This window comes from Peromyscus californicus, unplaced genomic scaffold (genome assembly GCF_007827085.1).
Source record: "Peromyscus californicus insignis strain IS unplaced genomic scaffold, ASM782708v3 Scaffold_6__1_contigs__length_162567912, whole genome shotgun sequence".
In the NCBI taxonomy this organism is placed as follows: Eukaryota; Metazoa; Chordata; class Mammalia; order Rodentia; family Cricetidae; genus Peromyscus; species Peromyscus californicus.
Genome location: NW_026294584.1, coordinates 13,071,331 through 13,094,181, shown reverse-complemented (window position 1 = coordinate 13,094,181; position 22,851 = coordinate 13,071,331). Strand labels below are relative to the sequence as shown.

At 40.5% G+C, this 22,851-nt stretch overlaps 1 protein-coding gene across 3 annotated transcripts in view; it reads left to right on the top strand.

Moving 5' to 3' along the window:
* Nucleotides 1–22,851, top strand: part of LOC128098531 (ATP-dependent translocase ABCB1) — a 165,019-nt gene that overhangs the window by 127,179 nt on the left and 14,989 nt on the right. For all 3 annotated transcript variants that reach the window (XM_052719763.1, XM_052719764.1, XM_052719762.1), the window contains 12 exons: nucleotides 2,774–2,887; nucleotides 3,032–3,142; nucleotides 3,305–3,430; nucleotides 3,518–3,721; nucleotides 3,995–4,165; nucleotides 5,367–5,528; nucleotides 7,275–7,451; nucleotides 8,299–8,445; nucleotides 11,739–11,846; nucleotides 13,714–13,791; nucleotides 16,982–17,065; nucleotides 21,228–21,431. In XM_052719763.1, the coding sequence (XP_052575723.1) occupies nucleotides 2,774–2,887; nucleotides 3,032–3,142; nucleotides 3,305–3,430; nucleotides 3,518–3,721; nucleotides 3,995–4,165; nucleotides 5,367–5,528; nucleotides 7,275–7,451; nucleotides 8,299–8,445; nucleotides 11,739–11,846; nucleotides 13,714–13,791; nucleotides 16,982–17,065; nucleotides 21,228–21,431 (1,686 nt within the window). The remainder of the gene's footprint in view (nucleotides 1–2,773; nucleotides 2,888–3,031; nucleotides 3,143–3,304; nucleotides 3,431–3,517; nucleotides 3,722–3,994; nucleotides 4,166–5,366; nucleotides 5,529–7,274; nucleotides 7,452–8,298; nucleotides 8,446–11,738; nucleotides 11,847–13,713; nucleotides 13,792–16,981; nucleotides 17,066–21,227; nucleotides 21,432–22,851) is intronic.

Here is a 22,851-nt window from a genome sequence, read left to right as displayed (position 1 = left end):
CTAAAACCCACATTGCTATGTGAGGCATCTGGGGCTTCTGATGAAATCCTCTTGACTCCAAAGACTTGGGTAGCCCCATCCTTCCAGCTTGTTCTCTATAGGACACATATCCCACCTCTTGGGCATCTCTGTCTAACAGTCCTAACATCTTCAACATCTTGGAGTCTCCATTTCAAGACAGGCCTCACTTAGAGTTTCACATCTGGTCTTTCAGGGCCCCCTTGCAAGGAATCCAAACTTGCTACACAATACTTTCTCTCAGAGACTCTCTGAAACCTTGTTACAAGCCTCCACACCCCCTCAACCACTTTTGCATCTCTGGTGCCTGTAAAGCCATGTGGATGATGCTACCAAGTTCTATTGCCAGTTCAAAGTGTAGTTGGCGTCCTGGGGCCACAGTTGCACTGCACTGGCCTCTGTACACCTTTCAGGCTGGTCATAGAGAAACGCTTCCCTAGCAGGTTGGTTTTGAGCAGGGAACCATCAGCGGCCTTCTCTGTTTAGGCTTTCTCCTTTCAAACGGATTGGCACCTTCTAGGTGATTCTAGGTCCTGTCAAGTTGACAATCATTATTCACCATCATAAATATTTTCTGCATTTTAGAACTTAGATAAGTAAAAATACTTTACTCTTGACATTATTTTATTGTAAGGCATTGAAATTATTTGTAACCAAGCTAAATATGTATCTTGTTAGAAGATTCCGTCTGTTTCTTTTCCTTAGACTTGAAAGACCCTAGCCCTTCAGGCTTACACCCCCAAGCCTCAGGAAAAGAGAAACTTCAAGCACCAGGAAATGTAAAAAGATTTCTGTTAAGAGATGTGCTCAACTGTGACTGGGATAGTTGCAGGTGTTCCAGGAAGGACCACTGTGACCTTTGTGTAAACTCCACTCCCGCCCTGATACCCCCCTTGAGGTCTCAAGAAAAATGTGCACACTGATGTAACTGTATCCCCCTCTGTGATCACTCTGTAACCAGACAATGATTTTATGAAATTAGATTCTAGACATAAATCAATCGAAATGACATTACATGGAAATTGTAATCTTGTGGGTTTTTCCTTTAAAAGCCCTTATGGGGCTGCAGTAAGGTGAGAGAGACTCTTGCTCTTGGGAGCAGAGAAGCCCTTCTGTACAGAAATCTTTTCACATTGTTATATTGTTACAGGGGTGATTGAGTAGTGGCTGAGTCAGGTGGCCCTTGGAACTAGATTTTTAGTTTCTCATTTCCTGGTGCTTGAAGTTTCTCTTTTCCTGAGGTTTGGGGGTGTAAGCCTGAAGGGTTAGGGTCTTTCAAGACTAACCATAAGGAGATGGAATTAACGACAAACCATAATTCTTTGAGTCCTTAAAATAGGTCCCTTTCTCGGGATTCAGATTTGTAATATGAATTTCATAATTAATGCTTGTTTTTTTTTGTTGTTGTTGTTGTTATTGTTGTTTGAACTGTGCTTTATCTAGCATATGTGAAGCTATTTAGATAGGGACAGATTCACAAAAATAGTTTATTGTTTTGTTTTGTTTTTGTTAGGATAAACCTAAATTGTAATGAAATATGAGCTGCTTAATTTTGTTATAAAGCTGATTTTATTTTATTTTTATTGAAGATTGTCTAACATATGTTTGTACCACTGAGCTACAGTCCTAACCCCAGGAATAAAGTACTTTCAATCTCATATTCATGGAATCTAAAGCTGTTTCACAATCTAGAAGCATTCAGAATGGAGACTGCAAGATTTAATATCAGACCCAATAGGTTCAACATCCAACTGCACTACATACTAGCTTTAAGGTTTGAGCAATCATCAACACTATTGTGCCAAATGTGTGACAGGAATCATGTGACCTGTTTGTTGGTGCTATAAAGAGTAATGAATACAGACTCACTTAGCAAAGCCCCTTCCATGCAAATTATTGAGCAACAGGATTCCTGAAAGATTTAGAAGTAAATGGATATTAGTTCTCATCAGCTTCCAACAGAAGTATATAGTGCCAAGTCCTTACTAACAAACATTTTGATCAAAATAACTCCAAAACTTGGGGAACAGTGTGATGAGGAGGGAGACTGATTCCATAAAGAATCATCCCTTGGTTGCATGCTTTATAACTTATAAAATAACTCCATAGCCAATGTCATCTGATACAACTTGTAGAGAGAACAAATAGAATCGTATATGTCTTTGCACATGAAACCAAAGACTAAATATTCCGAAAGACTGTCTTGCAGATGTACAGCTGGTTAATACTAATCCAGGATTTGGACCTTAGTCTTCTCTTTTGCACTTTAGTGTTAGTTTCCATTTCACAGCCCCCACAAGCTAAATAAAAATGATTAGTCATTGAAGAAATAGAAATATGTTCTATTATAATACTCAGATAGAGCTTGTATATCACTGCCTCACTGAAAAGGTAAGATTAATTCTGTGTTGTAGGCTAGATGGGATTGCCAAAAGTTTAAAGATGTTTTCGTCTTGTAAATTTTTATATTTTTCAATTGAAAACATACATGACCTTTGAGGGATATAGTGTAATGTTTTGATATATGTATACAATGTGGAGTGATTACATGAAGATAATCTCAGTTACTCCACTTTACATTTTTGTGGTGATATATTTGAAATTTACAATGATGAGATTTTGTTTTTTTAACACCTGGTGTTAGTAGGTGACCTTGACATTTAAAAATGTTAATTAGTTGTATGGGATGAAAGAGGAAATAGGAGAGACTCATGACAAACAAGGTAACATAGCCGTTTTTCTTCACACTGTCCAGGTCTTCTTCTCAGTTTTAATTGGGGCATTCAGTGTTGGACAGGCATCTCCAAATATCGAAGCCTTTGCCAATGCAAGAGGAGCAGCCTATGAAATCTTCAAGATAATTGATAATGTGAGTCTGACCTGCCTGTTTACCCATCTAATAAAGGATTTTCCATTAGAGATAGTTTCATTATGACTTTTTCTAGCTAATCAAAAAGTTCTGCATAAAGCCATGACTGCCACTTAGTGATACCTATAATTTTCTTCTGTGCAGAAGCCCAGTATTGACAGCTTCTCAACGAGTGGGCACAAACCAGACAATATTAAAGGAAATCTGGAATTCAAAAACATTCATTTCAGTTACCCATCTCGAAAAGAAGTTCAGGTATGCTGACAATTTTCTATAAGATGAAATGTTTCCAAAAGGTTGTAGAGAAAGGCTTGTTTGTAAAATCAGCATGCTATTGAACTGAAATGCCAGCATACAGACTCTGTATGCATCTCTGTCTGGGAATTGCCCTAACATTAGCATCTCACCTTTTTGCAGATCTTGAAGGGCCTCAACCTGAAGGTGCAGAGTGGACAGACGGTGGCCCTGGTTGGCAACAGTGGCTGTGGGAAAAGCACCACTGTCCAGCTGCTGCAGAGGCTGTATGATCCCATAGAGGGCGTGGTGAGTGGGCATGCACCAGCAGCAGTTACCACTGCCCATCATTCTGACTCCGTGATTCTAAAGTGAAAACCACGCATTCTATTTCAGGTCAGCATTGACGGACAGGACATCAGGACCATCAATGTGAGGTATCTGCGGGAAATCATTGGCGTGGTGAGTCAGGAACCTGTGCTGTTTGCCACCACCATCGCTGAAAACATTCGCTATGGCCGAGAAAACGTCACCATGGATGAGATTGAGAAAGCTGTCAAGGAAGCCAACGCCTATGACTTCATCATGAAACTGCCCCATGTGAGTTGTGCCTGTCCGCTGTCACCCCGAGGTTCAGAGAGCAGAGCTCTGGCCTGACACTATCCATGTGAAAACTCCTGTTAACCAGAAGAACTTCCTTAGAGGAGAAATCCAGTTTACTGTGGATTTTACATCGCTCACCCTATTGACTAGCGGTAGAACTGGACTATATTGCTGTCAAGGCTCCAGTGATGATCACATTCCGATTTGAAATGTGAACTGAAGTAGTTTGTTGCTTTACTACATTTTCCTGTTTTTTTTAATAATTTGTAGAAATTTGACACCCTGGTTGGTGAGAGAGGGGCTCAGCTGAGTGGGGGACAGAAACAGAGAATCGCCATTGCTCGTGCCCTGGTCCGCAACCCCAAGATCCTTTTGTTGGATGAGGCGACCTCAGCTTTGGACACAGAAAGTGAAGCCGTGGTTCAGGCCGCTCTGGATAAGGTCTGTGAGCTGTATTTACAAGGTCTGAATTATAAGAATAATAGTATTCCACTGTTCACTCTTCTTAATCTTGGTCTTAGGAAAGAAACGTTTGTTAGCTTCTATTACCTGTAACTAAGGAAAAGCACTAGGCTTCCAAAATCTTTTTTGTTGTTGTTCAACTTCTGTACCTTCTATATCTTTAAAAACATTTATTTTCTTTTTTTTTTTTCTTTTTTTTTTTTTTTTTTGGTTTTTCGAGACAGGGTTTCTCTGTGTAGCTTTGCGCCTCTCCTGGAACTCACTTGGTAGCCCAGGCTGGCCTCGAACTCACAGAGATCCGCCTGGCTCTGCCTCCCGAGTGCTGGGATTAAAGGCGTGCGCCACCACCGCCCGGCCTATTTTCTTATTTATATATCTGTGTGTGTTTTCATGTATACGCAAACATGAGAAGAGGTTGTTAGATCTCCTGAAGCTAGAGTCAGTGGCAGTTACGAGCCACCACGTGTGGGTGCTGGGAACTGAACTCCAGTCCTCTGCGAGGGAAGAGGCACTCTTAACTGCTGAGCCATCTCTCCAGCCCTTATTGATTTATTTATTCATTTATTTATTTCCCTTCCTTCTTTCCTTTCTTTCTTTTTTGAATTACAATAAATAAAATTTCACTGAAAGGCATGTCAATATCTTTTAATTAAAAATGAAAAATGGAGACTCAAGTGAAAATTAGTCTTCATTTTGATTATGAAAATTTAGAGAAATAACCCTACTTATCTGGCTTTGAGAGTTTATAGTATTGTAACCCAAAGGAAAATATGAGTGGAAGTCACTTAATGCCACTTGAAGACTATGGAATTGAGAAGAGAAATAATCCCATTAATCTGGTTTTAAGAGTTTCTAGTATTGTCCACCAAAGGAAAACACAAATGCAAGTTGCTTAATGTCACTTGAAGACTATGAAACTGAAAAACCCCTTTCTCCAGGAGAGGGTGCACTGAGTGATGGGATTGGAGACCTTCTGGTCCACGAAACATCAATGACTGTGGCTGGAGTTTGCTTTTTTGAGACAGGGTTTCTCTGTGTCTGGAACCTGTCCTGGAACTCACTCTGTAGACCAGACCTCAAACTCAGAGAGCCTGCCTCCGCCTCCTGAGTGCTGGGATTAAAGGCAGTGGTTTTTGTTCTAATTATTCATGTATCTAAAGCCAGGTTTCTCTCTCTCCAGGCTAGAGAAGGCCGGACCACCATCGTGATAGCTCACCGCTTGTCTACAGTTCGCAATGCTGACGTCATTGCTGGGTTTGACAATGGTGTCATTGTGGAGCAAGGAAATCATGATGAGCTCATGAAAGAGAAGGGCATTTACTTCAAACTTGTCATGACACAGGTACAGTGGAACTCTAGAAATGTCCTAATTTATCTTGATGATAAGCTGATGTCACTAAATTTAATCTATAGATAAATGTTACTTGATTGTATAATTTTGGAACGTAGGAGAAGGGTACTTAGGGATTTGTTAGAACATGGACCTGCACCTTTAGGTCTGATTCTATAGCTTGACGCAGGCCACACTGCCCCCTTGCTGTCTCTAGGACAGAGTTAAGAAGCACTGTACTTCTAGGTTCTTAAGACATCCTTTCCAGAGAATCAAAATAAACTCAAGACTCTTTGCAGACACTTCCCCACTCCTGAACAAATCAATGACTCTTTTACACATAAAAACAAAGATAATTATGGCAGCAAAGACTTCAATGGTGATGTAAGTCTGTAAACTGTACTCCAGTTTTGTTTCTGAACCCCAAAGTACAAGAATAAACATATGTGGGGGATAAAACATATTTATACTGAAAAATATTATTTTTAAGTCTCACACTTTAAAAAAGCTTTATTCAGAATTATAAATTGACATAATCTTGGATATGGCTCATAATCTGCAACATTATCATATACAACACTTTTTAAAATTATTTTTAAGGATGTGATAATTGTTTTGGTTGTGAGAAGTTGAATTTTTCCATTGCCTTCATTTTCATCTTGTGGTTTGTCTCTTTTGATAAATGACTTTACATTAAAAGTTGTAAACAAGTAAAACAAGAAGCACTGTGCTGTAGCTTGATTATTCTCAATCTATGGTACATGGTTCCTCCATGCGCCTTTTCATATACACTATGCTGAACTAAATCATGTGTTATAAACCTGCTTGCCACTTCTAAAAGGTTATGGAAACTTAATCCTTTCCTTTGTGCTTCGGATTGGTCCAAGGCTCAGTTCTCGTTCTCTCTCTCTCTCTCTCTCTCTCTCTCTCTCTCTCTCTCTCTCTCCTTCCTTTCCCTCCCCCTCCCCTCATCCCTCTACCTCCCTCTCCCCATTTCTCTCATTTTCATGCATAACAAAGCTCCTCTCTATGCTTTAAAGGGAAACTTCTCTTTAGGGCCTGGTTACACTTAGGTCTCCATGAACTGTGTTATTTCTGTCTAATTCTCTCCCTCCCACCTTGAGGCCCAAGCACGGCCTTGAGGAGCTCATGGAAAGGAATTATAATTGTTTCAGCTTCCTTTCCAGACAGATCACTGCTGCTTTAATACTTTTATATAATAGTATCCAGGACTAATGCTTTAGATTGACTTTTTTCTTTCTTTTTTGGCAAAGAGAAGAACCAATGAAGCATAATTAAGGAAAAGTGAAAAAAACATTAAGTTCCATCATAATAGTTATTAGCCACGTGTGATAGTGAACGTTAAATGGTGAAAATGTACACCAGATTCTGAAGGCCTGGTACAAAAAATAATAAACTAAAAAAATAGCATTTCATTAAAAAATCTAAAACATTTCAGTCTCTTTTGAGTTGCTATTCACACACTGCTTCAAAAGCAAAGTTGATTGAGCCATATATTCCCAGGAAAGAGATAACTAGAGACAATGCACAAAAGGCTTGTCATTTTATTTCAGCACATTCACAAGGAATCCTTAATATTAAGTTCTTCTTCCCAGTATAGCACACAGGAAGGAATAGCTGTTTAATTTCATCCCTTCCTTTGATTTAAGTAATTCAGTATTTTTTCTTGATATTTATTTTTAACGATTAATTTCCATTATTTGAGCTTAAACTATTCATATTTCTTATTTATTTTAGACAGCAGGAAATGAAATTGAATTAGGAAATGAAATTTGTGAATCTAAAAATGAAATCGATAATTTAGACATGGCTTCAAAAGATTCGGGATCCAGCCTAATAAGAAGAAGATCAACTCGCAAAAGTGTCCATGGACCACATGACCAAGACAGGAAGCTTAGTACCAAAGAGACCCCGGTATGGACAAAGCTGTAATAGTACGTCCTACATCCTCCCCTTGAGCCCTCCTCATTGAGTATGCTTCGACTGAAGGAGTGGGAACTGCAATGTATTTTCTGTAATTCTTTTGCTCTGTTCTCCATAGTGTTCCAGAAGCTGAAATGGCGATGTGTTATAGTCAGTTTAGGTTTAAGAGTAAAAGTTAATGCAGAGATGCTAGAAGTAGAGCTGAGAACCTGGAACACCTCAACAGTGGGTGTTTAAATATGACTGTTTCTATTACGATTATCCTTCTTGGTCAATATTCTTGTCTTCTGTTGAATGCCAAGAACTAAATATTTGTGGAGGCATCATTCATTTCTTAAAAGGTAAAAGGGTACTATAATGTGTTATCATTGTATTTGAAGGCAAATTTACATCGACTGATAATGAGTAACAATAGGGAAAATATTTATTTTAAAATATTTATTTTAAAACTTGTGGCCAGGTGGTGGCACATGCCTATAATCCCAGCACTTGGGAGGCAGAGCCAGGCGGATCTCTGTGAGTTTGAGGCCAGCTTGGTCTACAGAGCAAGAGCCAGGACAGGCACCAAAACTACACAGAGAAACTCTGTCTCAAAAAACCAAAACCAACCAACCAACCAAACAAACAAACCCAAAAACTTGTACCTCTCCTATAAGCCCACCCCTTGGATGGTGAAGTCAGAAAGATTAGATGTTCAAGACAGTTCATTTGAAGCCAGCCTGAAATATACAGGACCCTGCCTCATCAACAGAAGACTTCTACAGAGCAAAATCAATGAGAATCCTTTTTAACCCCCAGCAAAAAAAACCTATCTTGTTGTAATGCATATGTTTTCTAGGATGAAGATGTACCCCCAGTTTCCTTTTGGCGTATCCTAAAGTTGAATTCAACTGAATGGCCTTATTTTGTGGTTGGTACATTTTGTGCCATAATAAATGGAGGCTTGCAGCCAGCATTTGCCATAATATTTTCAAAGGTTATAGGGGTAAGTGATTATATCCATTTTTACATTACTTATGAGTCTTGATTAGAAAAATGAATGAACTGTCTTTAATCTCTCTCTCTCTCTCTCTCTCTCTCTCTCTCTCTCTCTCTCACACACACACACACACACACACACACACACACACACACACCATAAAAACATTTTCCTTCACATGAAACAAACTTGGATGAAAGTATAATTGAAGTTTGGTTTATAAGAAGAACAATTTTGTAAACATCGTTTGTATTAATTTCTATCTAGGGTTCCCAGTGGTTTTTATACTTGGGCCCTGGGTACCCACTCACTGACACAGTCAATGGAACTGGGGACTTAATCTTCCATGCTTGTCAACATTGAGCTCTGAGCCAAAGTCATGAACTGATCTGATGAACCTGACTGACCTGCCCTGGGACACTTTATGTTTGTCGAACTGTGTTGACAATGACCTGTTGTGTAACACACACACTGGCCAGCGCATGAGCAGGCCCACACACTACACTCACTTCCAAAGACTAAAACAGAAGGAAGGAAGCAGCTCTCTGTTAGTGAGCTTTTCATCACTGTAACAGACGGTTGAGGGATTTTTCTCTTTTTTTCGGGGGACTTTGAACCCATGTTCTTACATATTCTAGACAAGTACTGCACCACTGAGCACACCCTTGTTATTTATTTATTATTTTTATTTGGAGACAAGGTCTTTCTAAGTTATCCAGCGTGGTCTTGAACTTGCAGTATAGCCCAGGCAGAATTTGAACTTCAGCTTTCTGTTTCAGCCTCCTAGGGGTGCAGGCATGTGTTACCATGCTGGATTCTCAGAGAAGAAATACAAGAGAGGGGAAGATTTATTTTGCTCACAGTTTCCTAGGTGTCAGTCTAAAGTTAGCTGGATCCATTGTTGCGAGCCTGAGGCAGGCATTGTGGTGGTAGGAGCATGCGGCAGAAGCTGCCCCTCATGGCATTCAGGAAACAAAAGAAAGATAGGAATGAACAAGTAACAAGGCATGTAAGAATCCTTCCCTCACTGTGATGTAATCTACTTTCTCTAACATGGGCCCACCTCCCTATAATGCTCATGTAGTGCATCCATCTATTCATGAGGCCTGAGCACTCATTGTCCAATCACCCATCCATGACTAGATCCACCAGCTGAGGAATAAAATTTACCAAATGAGCCTTTTGTGGGGAGACTTCATATGCAAACTATAACAAGCTCCCTGGAGGTAGAAATACACATGCTGGGTCTCCCTTATTTTAAAAGCAGCACTTAAAGAACACCTACAGTCCATGTGGTCATGTTGTTGGTTTAGTCACAGATGCAACCATCAGACATCATACTGAAGACACATTTGTCTTACTGCTAAAAATCTTTTGCAGAAAGAAACATCACCATAAGAAGCATAAAACAAACACTATTCATTATACAACCAAACATACACAACTCTTCTAGTCTACCTTTGCCTTGCTCGATTAATACTCATGTTTAATATGTCATTCAAGAAACGTTTGCTCAGTGTCCAATTCGTGTAAGGCATTTTTATATGCTATGAAAATACTACAAAGAAGGAAAATCATCTGATTCTATGAAATACAGTGTAGGACACAGGCCAGCAAACATGCTCTGTAAAGCGTAAGAAGAGCAAATATTTTATGCTTTGTTGGCCATGTGGTTTCTGTTGCAAACAAAGGTAAGTTGGAAATGGCTTTGCCTGTTTTTGACAAGAAAAATCAACAATGGCACTTAGGTTTTCCTCATTCTTCCTGCAGAGCTCCATCTGGTGACTGATGACTACGTTAACTCTAAGATAGGCAGGCAGTCATCTGCCTCACTGCACATAGTGGGCTCTGGGTCAGAAGGCTTGGGGTTCTGTTCTTAGCTCATCTCTTCCTGGCTCTCTTGAGTAGGTTAAAATATCTCTCTGCCTCACTTTCTCTCTGTAAAATGGTGACAGTAATATAACAGATGCCCCCCAATGGAAGGACCAGTACACGTGAGTGCGTATTCAGTCATGCCTAGAATATAGTGCAATGTTGAAATGACTAATCAAGAAAAACTGAGTTAATGTTTTCTGGAAATTATTTTTTTCCTTTTTTATGAAGCATAAAGTTTTCTGGGTTGGTTTAGAAATGTGTTGCTCTTGAAAAACTGATTTGGCCCAGAGACAGAAAGGTGTGTTTTCTTTCCATGTTGAGTGATTGTGCTGTTAAGTTCTTTCAGCTCCAAACATCTTTTTAGCACTTCTAATTATCTCTGGAAAGGTCTCTATGTGAGGCCTCAACCAGTTGGCTGTCATGGCCACCTGGCTTTCTGGCTGTAACTCCTACAAAACATACTGGGAAAGGTACCTTTCTCTCTGAAAGGTTGACTGGATGACACCTCCTTTCAACAGCAAGAACATGTAAATATATTCTCTCCAGACACTTTGAGATGTCCACGTAGTTGAGTTGGGGCTATAAAGATGGCTCAATAAAATGCTTGCTGTGTAAGCATGCAGACCTGTGTTTGCTCCCAACACCAGTGTAAAAGCCAGGGGTGGTGATGCACACTTGTAATTCTAGTGCTGGAAATATGGAGATAAGAGGATCCCCAGGACAAACAGGCCGACCATTCTAGCCTAATTGGCCCTGGTCCAGTGAGAAACACCATCTTACAAAACCAGGTAGAGGGTCTGGAGATTGGCCCTCTTCCAAAGTACCCACAGTTCCCAGTGCTCACCTGGTGGTTTACAATGATCTGTAACTCTGGTTCAAGAGGGATCTGAACCATGGGAACCAGGCACACACATGGTGCACATACATGCAGGCAAAAACTCCTACACAGAAAAATAAAATAAATAGTAAATCTAAAACATAGAGTGGAAATCCTAAGCAACCATTCACAAGCTTGACCTCTGTCCTCCATACTCATGCACTCACCCCTGACAGACACACACAAAGACATGATTTATGATACGGTCTGTTACAAGAAAGTCAAAAGCAGAGTATTTGTTTGATTTCTTCTTACAAAGAAGTATGACACCTGTTTCTCCAAGAGGAACATGAGTGCAAAGAATGTTGGATGTATTTGTGAATGACAGACCACCGCCCCACCCCATCTCCAACATCCCCACCCCCACCCCCCAGCCAACAAAGGCAGAATGCAGGTGCATTGGAGGCTGACTTTATTGCAGAAGCCAACCCTGGTCCAGTGTACAGAGACTCTCCCAACTCCTAAACTGCATAACATGTGAAATGGTGGCAGATGTGAAATGCTTTCTTAGTGATGAAACTAACAACCCTTCAAATATTTTTTATAGGTTTTTACAAAACCTAGTGATGATGAAACCAAACGGCAAGATAGCAACTTGTTTTCCTTATTGTTTCTGATCCTTGGGATCATTTCTTTTGTTACATTTTTTCTTCAGGTAAGTGTCTTATTTTCACTTCATCCACCCAGGTGGATTTATAAACGTGTAATTGTCCTTATAATAAAATTGTTCCTCTTTTACCATGGCCAATGATAGCCAGATTGTTTTTTTAGCCTCTGACTGGCCTCATCTTCTCTTTTCCAACCAGTCATGCCCCAAATGGAAACAGTGATGTAATCATATTGAACAGATTGTTCTGTCTAGTATGGAAATGGAAGGTGGGGGCTCAAGTGGGACTTTGGGATAAGCCCTGAATATCAGTTTGGACGGACAATCTGCTGGTCAGTTTGAATAGTCAGGGAAATGTCTTCCTGTATTCCAAAACAAACAAACAAACAGACAGACAGACAGACAGGCAAACAAATGAAACTTCCAAACAGTCACACTGATTTAAAAAGGTTTTCAAAAGCTTATCAAGCTCTTACAAAAGGAAAAAAAATGAAAGTAAAGAGAAAATGACAGTCTTAAAAATGCTAAGAAATTTTTGCAGCCTGCAGATCATTTGGCTCAAAAACATTTGTAAATGAACTAAACACTCTCGCAGTGTAATGTGGAAAGCATACAGTACGGACTTTGGTGTTAGACACAGGTTTGAAAATATGTATTTGCACACATACACAATTTTGTGTCAAGTAATTTAGGCTGTCTAGGCCCCAGTTTCCTTATCTGCAAACGGGGGCAATGTTGCCTCTTGATAATTAAGAGAGCTCATGTGACCAAGTGTTCAGACTGATTTGAAGTATTATGTTTCTACTTATTGAGTAAAAATGTAAGTGATCACTTACTTAATGCATCAATAATTAGTCCTCGTGTATTTTTTTTTTTTTTTTTTTTTGGTTTTTCGAGACAGGGTTTCTCTGTGTAGCTTTGCGCCTTTCCTGGTACTCGCTTTGGAGACCAGGCTGGCCTCGAACTCACAGAGATCCACCTAGCTCTGCCTCCCGAGTGCTGGGATTAAAGGCGTGCGCCACCACCGCCCGGCTCCTCGTGTATTTTTTTTAAGCTAAAAATTTCTTTCTTTATTAAACACATTCTAAGTATATAATAGGGGTTTTTTCGTTTTTTTTTTTTTTTTTTGGTTTTTGATTTTTGTTTGTTTGGTTTTGGTTTTTTCAAGACAGGGTTTCTCTTTGTAGCCCTGAATGTCCTGGAACTCACTCTGGAGACCAGGATGGCCTTGAACTCACAGAGATCCACTTACCTCTGCCTCGAGTGCTGGAATTAAAGGTGTGCACCACCACCACCCAGCTTGTATTAGTATTTTAACAGTTAGCACACATGTAAATAATCTCAGCTAAAACTAAATAGGTTTCTTTATTTAACACAGTCTAATATATTAATATTTTAACAGAAAAAAACATTGTTCTTAACATAGGAACACAAAAGAAAAGATGATGTGTCTTCACTAAATAAGTAAAGGATTCAATGTGGAAATTGCTCTTGGTAGAATAACACAGCCTGTGAGAGTGTCACAGGAGTGTGAAAATGTACAGTTGCTCCATGTGAATTTGGTAAGAGATTGGAAGTGCAGCAGCTTTAACCTGGTCACTTCTGCTTTGACAACTGGGATGATGAAGAAGAGGGAGAGAAAGCAGTCCCCTCACACTCTGGCTATGGTGGTGTGACAGTCCCCCATGACTACAAAACACATTAAGAACAGTGAGTAGATCCGTGGATTTCAAATATGTAAACACAGCCCAGTGCTGGAAAGGATGGAATGTCCAACTGGTCACCTGAGAAACAGGCAGGGAGCTCAGACTGAGACCCATCCTGCTCAGAACTCTCACAGGCCTTGATTCCGCTGTGTACCTGGTGTCTGAGTCTCCAGCCAGTCTTCTGTGTGACATATGCTCATTCTTCACAGGGCTTCACATTTGGCAAAGCTGGAGAGATCCTCACCAAGCGACTCCGATACATGGTTTTCAAATCCATGCTGAGACAGGTATGGCTGGTGAGCTTGCACCCGGGGGAGGGGAGGTAGGACTTCTCTCTTGTACTCTGTGGACACAGATTGTAAAAGCTCTGTCAAGTTCCTTAGATAGAGATCCTGCACGGGTCTCCCTCAGCCTCCTCTTGAGTTGTTAGTGAGCCATCTATAAATGTAGGCTGCACGGTCTCAGCCTCCTCTTGGGATGTTGGTGGGCCATCTGTAGATAGATGTAGGCTGTGGACCTGCAGTCTGTTTGCTGTAGGCGGGCACAAGGAACCAGACTGTGTTGAGACTATTGTGTCTCCTGATGATTCTCCATCAGCTTTTTATCTCAGCAGCGAGAGGCAATAGAAGCCAAGGTGATCCTCTATACTTTGTCTTAGCCAAAGATTGAGGCATGTTGGAAGGGATCTGCTATGCCTTTGCGCTTCTCTATCACCTTCTTTTTCCTGCACATTCAGAGTGCTGTCATGACTCTCTGAACCTGGAGATAGTTTGCATTCCTCTTGCCCAAATTCAGATTCATTTTCATTGCCCATTCCTCTTTGCTGAGAATCTTTGCTGAGATAAGACTAAAAGAATAACCCAAGTTACAGTGTTATTAGCTGGTCATGACTTATTAGGAGTGCCTATTACACTTTGTACATTCAGATCCCTAACAACTGACAATATTGCTAACAGTCCCATTCAAAGTAGAAAACTTTAGCAATCGTGAAAACGTTGTATGTGATCTTAAATCTTCCCTTTCAAAATTACTAGTTACCTCCATAAAATGATGCTCTTGATACAGAGGTGTCCAACTTTTTTACATTAAAATGTGATGTTGTTATCTACAAACTTGTTTGACCACATTAATAGCATCCTGGGATGCATGAGACTCATGGGATATGTAAAGGATATATCATATCTGCAAGCTGTTCCACAAGACTAAAATGTAACACAGAGGTTGAGCCTAGAATCCATAAGGCCCCATTCAGACCCCAACACTGGGGGAAAAAAAAGAGTGAGAAATACCAGTTTCTTGTGTTCAAATTTCCAGAAGACAGTCTTTTTCCACCCCACCTACAACCACTTACATATTTATAGGAATAGTTAGCTAATGGTGTCTTCATACAAATGGCTAATGACAGTCACAGCTGAAGCAGAACCTGATGGGTGAGAGAGCACTTTTTATGGGAGTCCCTCCCTGCCCTTGGACTCTTCTGTCAAGCCATATCCATCCTCTCATGTTGTTGTTTGTTTTTTTTTTTAAGATAGGGTTGTTTGTACCTGAGTTTACCTCAAACTCACAATGTAGCTAAATATAATATTGAACTCCATCTCCCAAGTTCTGGGATCACAAGCTTTCAAGCTGTATTTATAACCTCGATTCTGCTTAAACAATCTCAAAGTTGACCTTGCTACAGCACCTTATGCCCCATTACCCCATCAGCCTCTAGGCCAACTATCAGGCCTATTATACTTTGAGAGCTGAGCAGATGGTGTGTATGAGTAGTAAAAACTGTTCAGTAGAGCAAGGACATCATAGCCACTACTTATGAAGTATAGTACTAAGTTTTGCAAGCCATTTAAATCTGAATGGTCTCTCTCTTCAAAGATGTCACGTTCCGGTGAGGGAACACTTAAATACTAAAAAGTTAATTGATGTAGACTATAATGAGTCATTTTCTAGCTTTTCAAAATAAAAAGGTAGTTACTTCCTTACTACAATTTACCAATTCAGGTAACATCTTAGAAACTAAAGTTTTTTGTGACAGACATAAATTCATAATTAAAAATCACAATGTGTTTATTTTAAAATATATGAGGATGTGAGAAAGCTTAGCCATTTAGGTGCCTAACCTGAATTTGATCCCCAGAGTGCATAAGATGGAAGGAGAGAGCCAACTCCCATAGACCTCCACACATGTGCCATGGCAAGTTGGTGCATCCACATGCAATCAGTCATTAATACATGTAAAAAATGAAAATATAAGAAGTTTTATGAATAAAATCCCATTTTACATTGTATGTGCATTTTAAAATCTAAGTTGCTTTTGGTTTGTTTTTAAATCAGTTCATTTATTCTGCCCTGCCTAGAGTTAACTAGCTGCTGGTTTATATTTTCTCTTCTGATATTAATAAATGCTTCACACTATAATATTTCCGAACTTGAATTTTTTATTTTTCTTGCTGAAGCAGGCTTACTACTTCATATTTACTCCTTTTTTTTTTTCTCAAGACATGATTTCTCTGTGTAGCCCTGGCTGTCCTGGAACTCAATTTGTAGACCAGGCTGGCCTTAAACTCAGATATCCACCTGCCTCTGCCTCCACAATGAGTGCTGGGATTAAAGGCATGCACCACCACCACTCAGCCTACTTACTCTTTATATCTCTCTACCAGTTGTCCAGACTCAAACCTTCATGACTTCCCTCTTTATTTAATGTGGCATCAGCCTCCTAGCTGGTTTCATTACCTCCTTCCTCATCCCAATCTAGGGGCAGCCTGGATCTTTCAGGGAAAAAGGCCCTATGTAGTACCTACAGTTGCCAAAGGCAACCCTCACCCACATCACAGAGGTCATCTTCAGGGGACGGTAGGTAACTGTACAAAGGTTGGGGAGGAAAGAATTAGGGAATCCCAGTAGGACAAGTTAGGCTACCTGCAGGATGTAATTCACTTGTGTGTGAGCAGATCAAGCATGCCTCAGCCTCAGGGCCTTTGCCAGTGTTCTGTCTTTCTCCTCTTAGATACTCTCATCCCTTCCTTCATTTTGGTCTCTGCTCGTGTGTTTCTGGAAAGGACTTCCCTGTTTCTTCCCTACTCTGTAAAACAGCACCTTTTCCACAGCTTTATCTTTCTCACCCTGTTCTTTTTCTCCAACATGTTTATTACCATCTGAAATGGTGTATTCTTATTTCTGTGTGCCTTCCAACTCTATTAGGAAGTCTTGAAGACATCGGCAACTTTGTTGTTAGTGTTCATTGTTCAACACTTAGAGTCAGGCTTTAAACAAAGTTGAGACTAAGACATACTTTTGGCAAATGAAATACTCTATTTTTGTTTGTTTTTTAAAAACTCTTTCTTGTCTGTTGGCTGTTATATCCTGATGCTAAATGAAGAGGATGCGAGTGCTAAACAAAGTGTCTCTGTCCCCTTCCTCCTAGAGCTAAAGTGGCCTAAGCAGGACTGTAAGATAACAAATCTCTTTGTGCCACAGGATGTGAGCTGGTTTGACAACCCTAAGAACACCACTGGAGCATTGACCACCAGGCTCGCCAATGACGCCGCTCAAGTGAAAGGGGTACGTGCTTGCTTTCTGTGGGTGTTCATCCTAATGCTGTTTTAGGCTTAGCATGAGACTGACTTCCTGGTAACCATTTGAAGATGCTGTGACTAGATATCTGCATTAATTACTTTTCTATTGCTGTGGTAAAACACTGTGACCCAAAGCAACTTATAGAAGGAAGAGTTTATTTGGATTTAAAGTTCCAGAGGGATAAGAGTAAATCATGGCAGAGAAGAGGGGCAGCAGGTGGCATGCATGGGAGCAGGAGCAGGGACCTGAGGGGTCACATCTTCAATGGCAGGAACAGAGCAGAGAAAGTGAGCTGGAGGCGGTAGGAGGCTTTAAACTCTCAAAGCCCACTGCCAGTGATGTGTTTCATTCAAGAAAGCTGCACCTCCCATAACCTCTCCACAGAGGACCACCAGCTGTGGACCAAGCATTCAAATACCTGAGCATCTGGGGACATTTCTCATTCAAACCACAAGTTCTAGCCCACAAATTATCAAATTCATTACAGTAAATATGTTAAAATTCAAAGATTATATACCATATAGAGATATAGATATAGATATAGATAGCTATAAATTCCCTTTTATATTTGCCGTGTCAGCCATAAAGAAGATGAACCCCAAAGAACAGTTACTTAGGAAAGGAAATACTCTTGGCATTCCCTCCAGAGTCACTCTGCTTTCCACACTCAGTCAATATTTATGATTGACATTATATAGAGAATATTATAAAAATGTTGGGAGAAAAAAGAATAGTGTAGTTGTTATCTGAAACTTAAGGGACATTACAGTTTGGTAAGAAACAAAGAAAATGTTGTTAAAATACATTGAAAACAATGAAGGCACATTAAAACTGTAGCATGGACAGAAAAACTTTAGCAAACTATAAACCTGAAAATGTGCTGTTACCTCAATCCTCAGTTGATATAGATAGAAACTGTTGAACAATCCGGTTTTGATTTTTGGATGAAGTGACAGTTTCTTTTCCATCGACAATTTTTATGGCGAAAGTGTGAAGCGTGGTGTTGAACTTCGCATGGTGTTGGGCTTCAGTGGCACCTGATCTCTGCTGTGGGGCTGTCTTGTCCCTGCCTCCTTTTGTTTCGATCTTCCTGCGAGGCCGAACTACACACACTCCTGTCTCACAAACAGGACCTGTGATAAGTGAAGCTATGAACTGAAGCACATATAACTGTGGAACTGCAGTGTAAATCTTAAGAATTACTGTTTTTTGTGGCTCTCTCGGCTTAAAGCAAAGGACAGAGCCCATGCTATAGACACAGGTGTATAAAACTTAAGAGAAGAAAATGGACACTGAAAGAATTTTTGTTGTTGTTTTGTTTTTTCAAGACAGAGTTTCTCTGTGTAGCACTGGCTGTCCTGGAACTCACTCTGTATACCTGGCTGGCCTCGAACTCACAGAGATCTGCCTGCCTCTGCCTCTTGAGTGCTGAGATTAAAGGCGTGCACCACCACTGCCTGGCACTGAATGAATTCTGAACATTCTCAAACAGACAATTGTTTTGCTCTTGTGGAGTCTACATGCTAGGTCATATTATCAAACGGTAGCTTGGTGGGGGTTGGAGAGGCTGTAGGACCAAAGGCGGCCTCATCTAAGGAAGAAAGACTTCAGTGATGTGGCCTAAGCAAGAGGCCTGAAGGGAGGAAGCATGGTGCTACTGCACAACTCTAAAGGAGCATTGTAGTCAGAAGAACCAGGATAAAGGACCTGAGGTTAGACCGTTCCTACATCTCACAGCAAGGAGCACAAAAGCTCTAGATGAAAGGGAAAGGAAGAGTCATGGTTTGTGGTCAGCATCATATTAGGAATTGGATCGGAAGGCATTGCTAAGTTTTCAAAGTGGGAGTTACGTGGCTGTTATGTGAATAACAGCTGAAGGAGACAAGAACAGAGGAGGAGAGAAGCTATCACGATCATCTAGGAGAAGTCTCCTAGGGTGGTCACAGCTGATTCTGGATATAGTTTAAAGCTATAGCCTCAGAATTTGTTGATTAGATGATGGATTGGAGAGATAAGATTGATAAGTAAAATGTTTGGCCTGCATAACTAAAAAAAAATGAAGCTGTTCTTTAAAGAAATTGGAATCCTATAGGAGGATGAGGCTTGGGGAAGAATTGAGAGTTTTGTGTCTGACTTAATCAGTTGTGATTGATGCCCACATTAGATGGCCAGTTGAACATGTCAATAAGGCAGGACATTTTGTATATCTAAAGTTTAACAGAGAAGTCTGGTCTGGAAATACTCACTTGTAGATTTTTTTCAGTGAGATGGTAGCTTTTAAAGACATGAAAAGATGGCCAAGAAATCACGTGAAGAGCAAGTCTTGACTTCTGAAGTCTCAGGGATGTGAAGATAAACAGAGACAATCAGAAGTCCAAGGCATAGAAGATGGTGTCTCTGGGTGGTGGTGGAACACGATTTTAATCCCAGTACATGGGAAGGCTGAGGTAGGAGGATTGCAGAGTCCGAGGCCAGCCTGGTCTACAGAGCAAGTTCCAGGACAGCCAGGGCTACTCAGAGAAACCCTGTCTCACAAAATAAAAAACACAAAGAGAAGAGGAGTGTCCTGGAAGTAAAACTGAGATAGTGTTGTAAGGAGGGAGCAACACAGGGTGTATGTAGATGGTTGAACATAGTGTGGTGTACGTAGCTGGTTGTCCCAAGAATAGTCAAGTATGGTGGGAATGAAAGCCTGATGGGACTGGTCTTCAGAGACAGGAAGAGAAAGATCACAGATGGACATATGGCTAAAACACTTTTTGTAAAATATGCAAGAGCCATGGGTTAATAGATGGAGAAGACATTAAAAATTTTACTATTTTTTATATATTTTAAATTGTCAAAATTATTTGATTAAAATATTTATTTCACTTTGCCTATACATCAAGGAATTTATCATCTCTGGAATTATCTTGATTTTTTTTTTGTTGTCCAAAGCAAGGCCTGCATATGCCTAAAAGCTTATAAGCCCAGGGAACTGTCTCTACTGTGTCCAGGATAGATGTTCTGAGTACTTCTGTCCATTAGCAGCTTCTGTGTGGGATTGCAGATGCTGGGCACCCTAACACATCCCTATGGGGCAGATCCTCTCTAGACTGTTTACTGATTATGTCAGATAGGTATTAAATGATATGTGAAGAATTGTGCCAGGTTTCAAGATGGAGAAGAGGCTTTGATTATTAAATAATGAATCTGCTCAGTTTTGGAGTTAGGAGAGATGGCCAATGGCCAGCCTAGGGTATACATCATAATCTTTACTGAGACTAGTCAGCCATGCTTAAGTGAAAGAAAAATTAGGACTGGTAAAGGATATGTGCTATTTGAAGAGAAACTGAGTGTGGAGGCCACAGCAGGGATATGAGAATGTATGAGGTACCAGAGTAATTCCAAGTAGAGTAGATGTGGACTACACTACTTGGACGTGTGCTAAACTGACTAGTTAAACTGCTGATTTAGAGCTGGGAATTGCTACATAGTAGTGAAAGCCATGCATTATCACCCTCCAGCATTCTACCCAAAGAGTCTGCTAACTGTAGATCATGTTCTCTAACTTTCAATTTTCATTTTTCCCCAAGAAAATAAGTGTTTCAAATAGGTCCAAATAAGAGGTAGGCAGATCTCTGAGTTCCTAGGCCAGCTTGGTCTACAGAGTGAGTTCCAGGACAGCCAGGGCTGCACAGAGAAACCCTGTCTTGAAAAACAAAAAACTAAACCAAATTAAAAAAAGAAAAAACAAGTAGTCCCAAATATATTTGAACACCTTTTTTGACACATCTCTTCCTTAAACTATAAGCAGTTTTATACCTCGACGACCACCATTCCCAGTTCAATAGAATTGCCAGATTCTTACCATTCTGATTGCTGAGTTTGGTTTAATCATCATGCTTTGGTACATAAACATTTTCTTGGTACTGAAAGATTTAAATAGATAGAAATATGTACTTGCATTTTGGGTTATTACTCTACATTTAGTATTCTTAAATCATGGGAATCTTCATTTTATAAACCAAAAACTTCTGACAAGTATATCTTTCCTTTTATTTCATAGGTGAGAAAGTTTTCATGAAAATGTGTTACTATCCTTAAAAATATATTAGAAAATATTTTAGAATATAAAACATGTCTCCAATTTCTTCTTCTTTTTTAGGCTACAGGATCCAGACTTGCTGTCATTACCCAGAATGTAGCAAATCTTGGGACAGGAATTATCATATCCCTAGTCTACGGCTGGCAGCTGACCCTTCTGCTTTTAGCTATTGTACCCATCATTGCCATAGCAGGAGTGATTGAAATGAAGATGCTGTCTGGACAAGCACTGAAAGATAAGAAGGAACTAGAGGGTTCTGGGAAGGTGAGTGAAACTAAGCATGATTGGTTACTTAAGCAGAGAAAATATATTCTTTCCAGTGATGTTTTATTATGCTCTGTTACTATGCGCTGACTATGCTGGTGTGTGTGTGTGTGTGTGTGTTCCTGTGGGTGCTCAGCTCACATACATGCATGTTGTGTGGAGATCAGAGAACACCCTGGGCATTATTTCCCAGGTGTGGACCACTTTGCATTTTGAGATAGGGTCTCTCCACCCATCCCTGCACCCCCAGCACTAGGATTACAAGCACATGCCACATGCATAGCTGAGCTGTTTTTACCTCTGAGTTCTAGAGGTCAAACTCAGGCCCTTGTGCTTGCCAGGCAAACTCTTGAGCAACAGAGCCATCTCCTCATTCTATGACAATGTTTTAATAGCCACCTTCGGGGCAACATTTACTACACTTATCTCGAGATTAGAATTTGGAGAACAGAAACATATCCTTAGTTTCAAAGACCGACACCTGCATTTTCAGGGGTTTGTTTCTGTGTTTGAAGCCATTGTCTTCCTATTCCTCTCTTCTTAGGCAGTCCTTTTCTTCTTTACATCTTTTCTTTTGACCTCATTCTTCTCTGTCTCGTACTGTTTCTGTTGCTGCAATGGAACACCCATGGCCAAAGCAGTTAGGGGAGGAAAGGGTTTATTTTACTCACAGTTCATTATCCAAAGCAGGAACTCACCAGAGCAGGAGCCTGGAGGCAGAAGGTGATGCAGAGGCCATGGGTGCAGGGTACTGCTTACTGGCTTGCTTCTTTTGGCTTGCTCAGCCTGCTTTCTTATAGAATCCAGGACACACCAGCCCAGGGGTGGCACCATCCACCATAGGCTGGGCTTCCCCGTCAACCAGTAATTAAGAAAACGCCCCACAGGCCTGCCTACAGCCCTATCATATGGAGGCGTTTTCTCAACTGAGGTTCCCTCTCTGACTCTAGCTTGTGTCAAGTTGACATAAAACTAGCCAGCACACTCACCCTACCTTCTGTTCTCCTCTGTCTTCCTTTCAACCAGGCTTAAAGCTATCCCTGTATTCAGGATGGCGGGTGCATTTTATTATGAATGATTGGGGAGATTCAAAGTAGAAAAGTCCCAAATGTATTTGTTCTCTTCATTCTAGATTATGTAATCTAGTCAGTTTGGGATGACTCTGGTGCCTCATACCATTTTATATCCTTGATCTGGCCCTAGACCTGCTTTCTCTGCAACCAGCACACACCCTTCAGCGTCCCCCTCTCTTTCCTCCCTTCCTCTCATATCTGTTTTCTTTCCCCTCGTCCTGTTTATTCTGCACACTCGGCTGTTTTTCCTCATAGCTCAACAGAGTTATGTGGCATTCACTTGGTTCCCTGGAAAATGTTTTGTTCCTTACACTGACTCTATCAGGTATATTCTGTTATTATCTCAT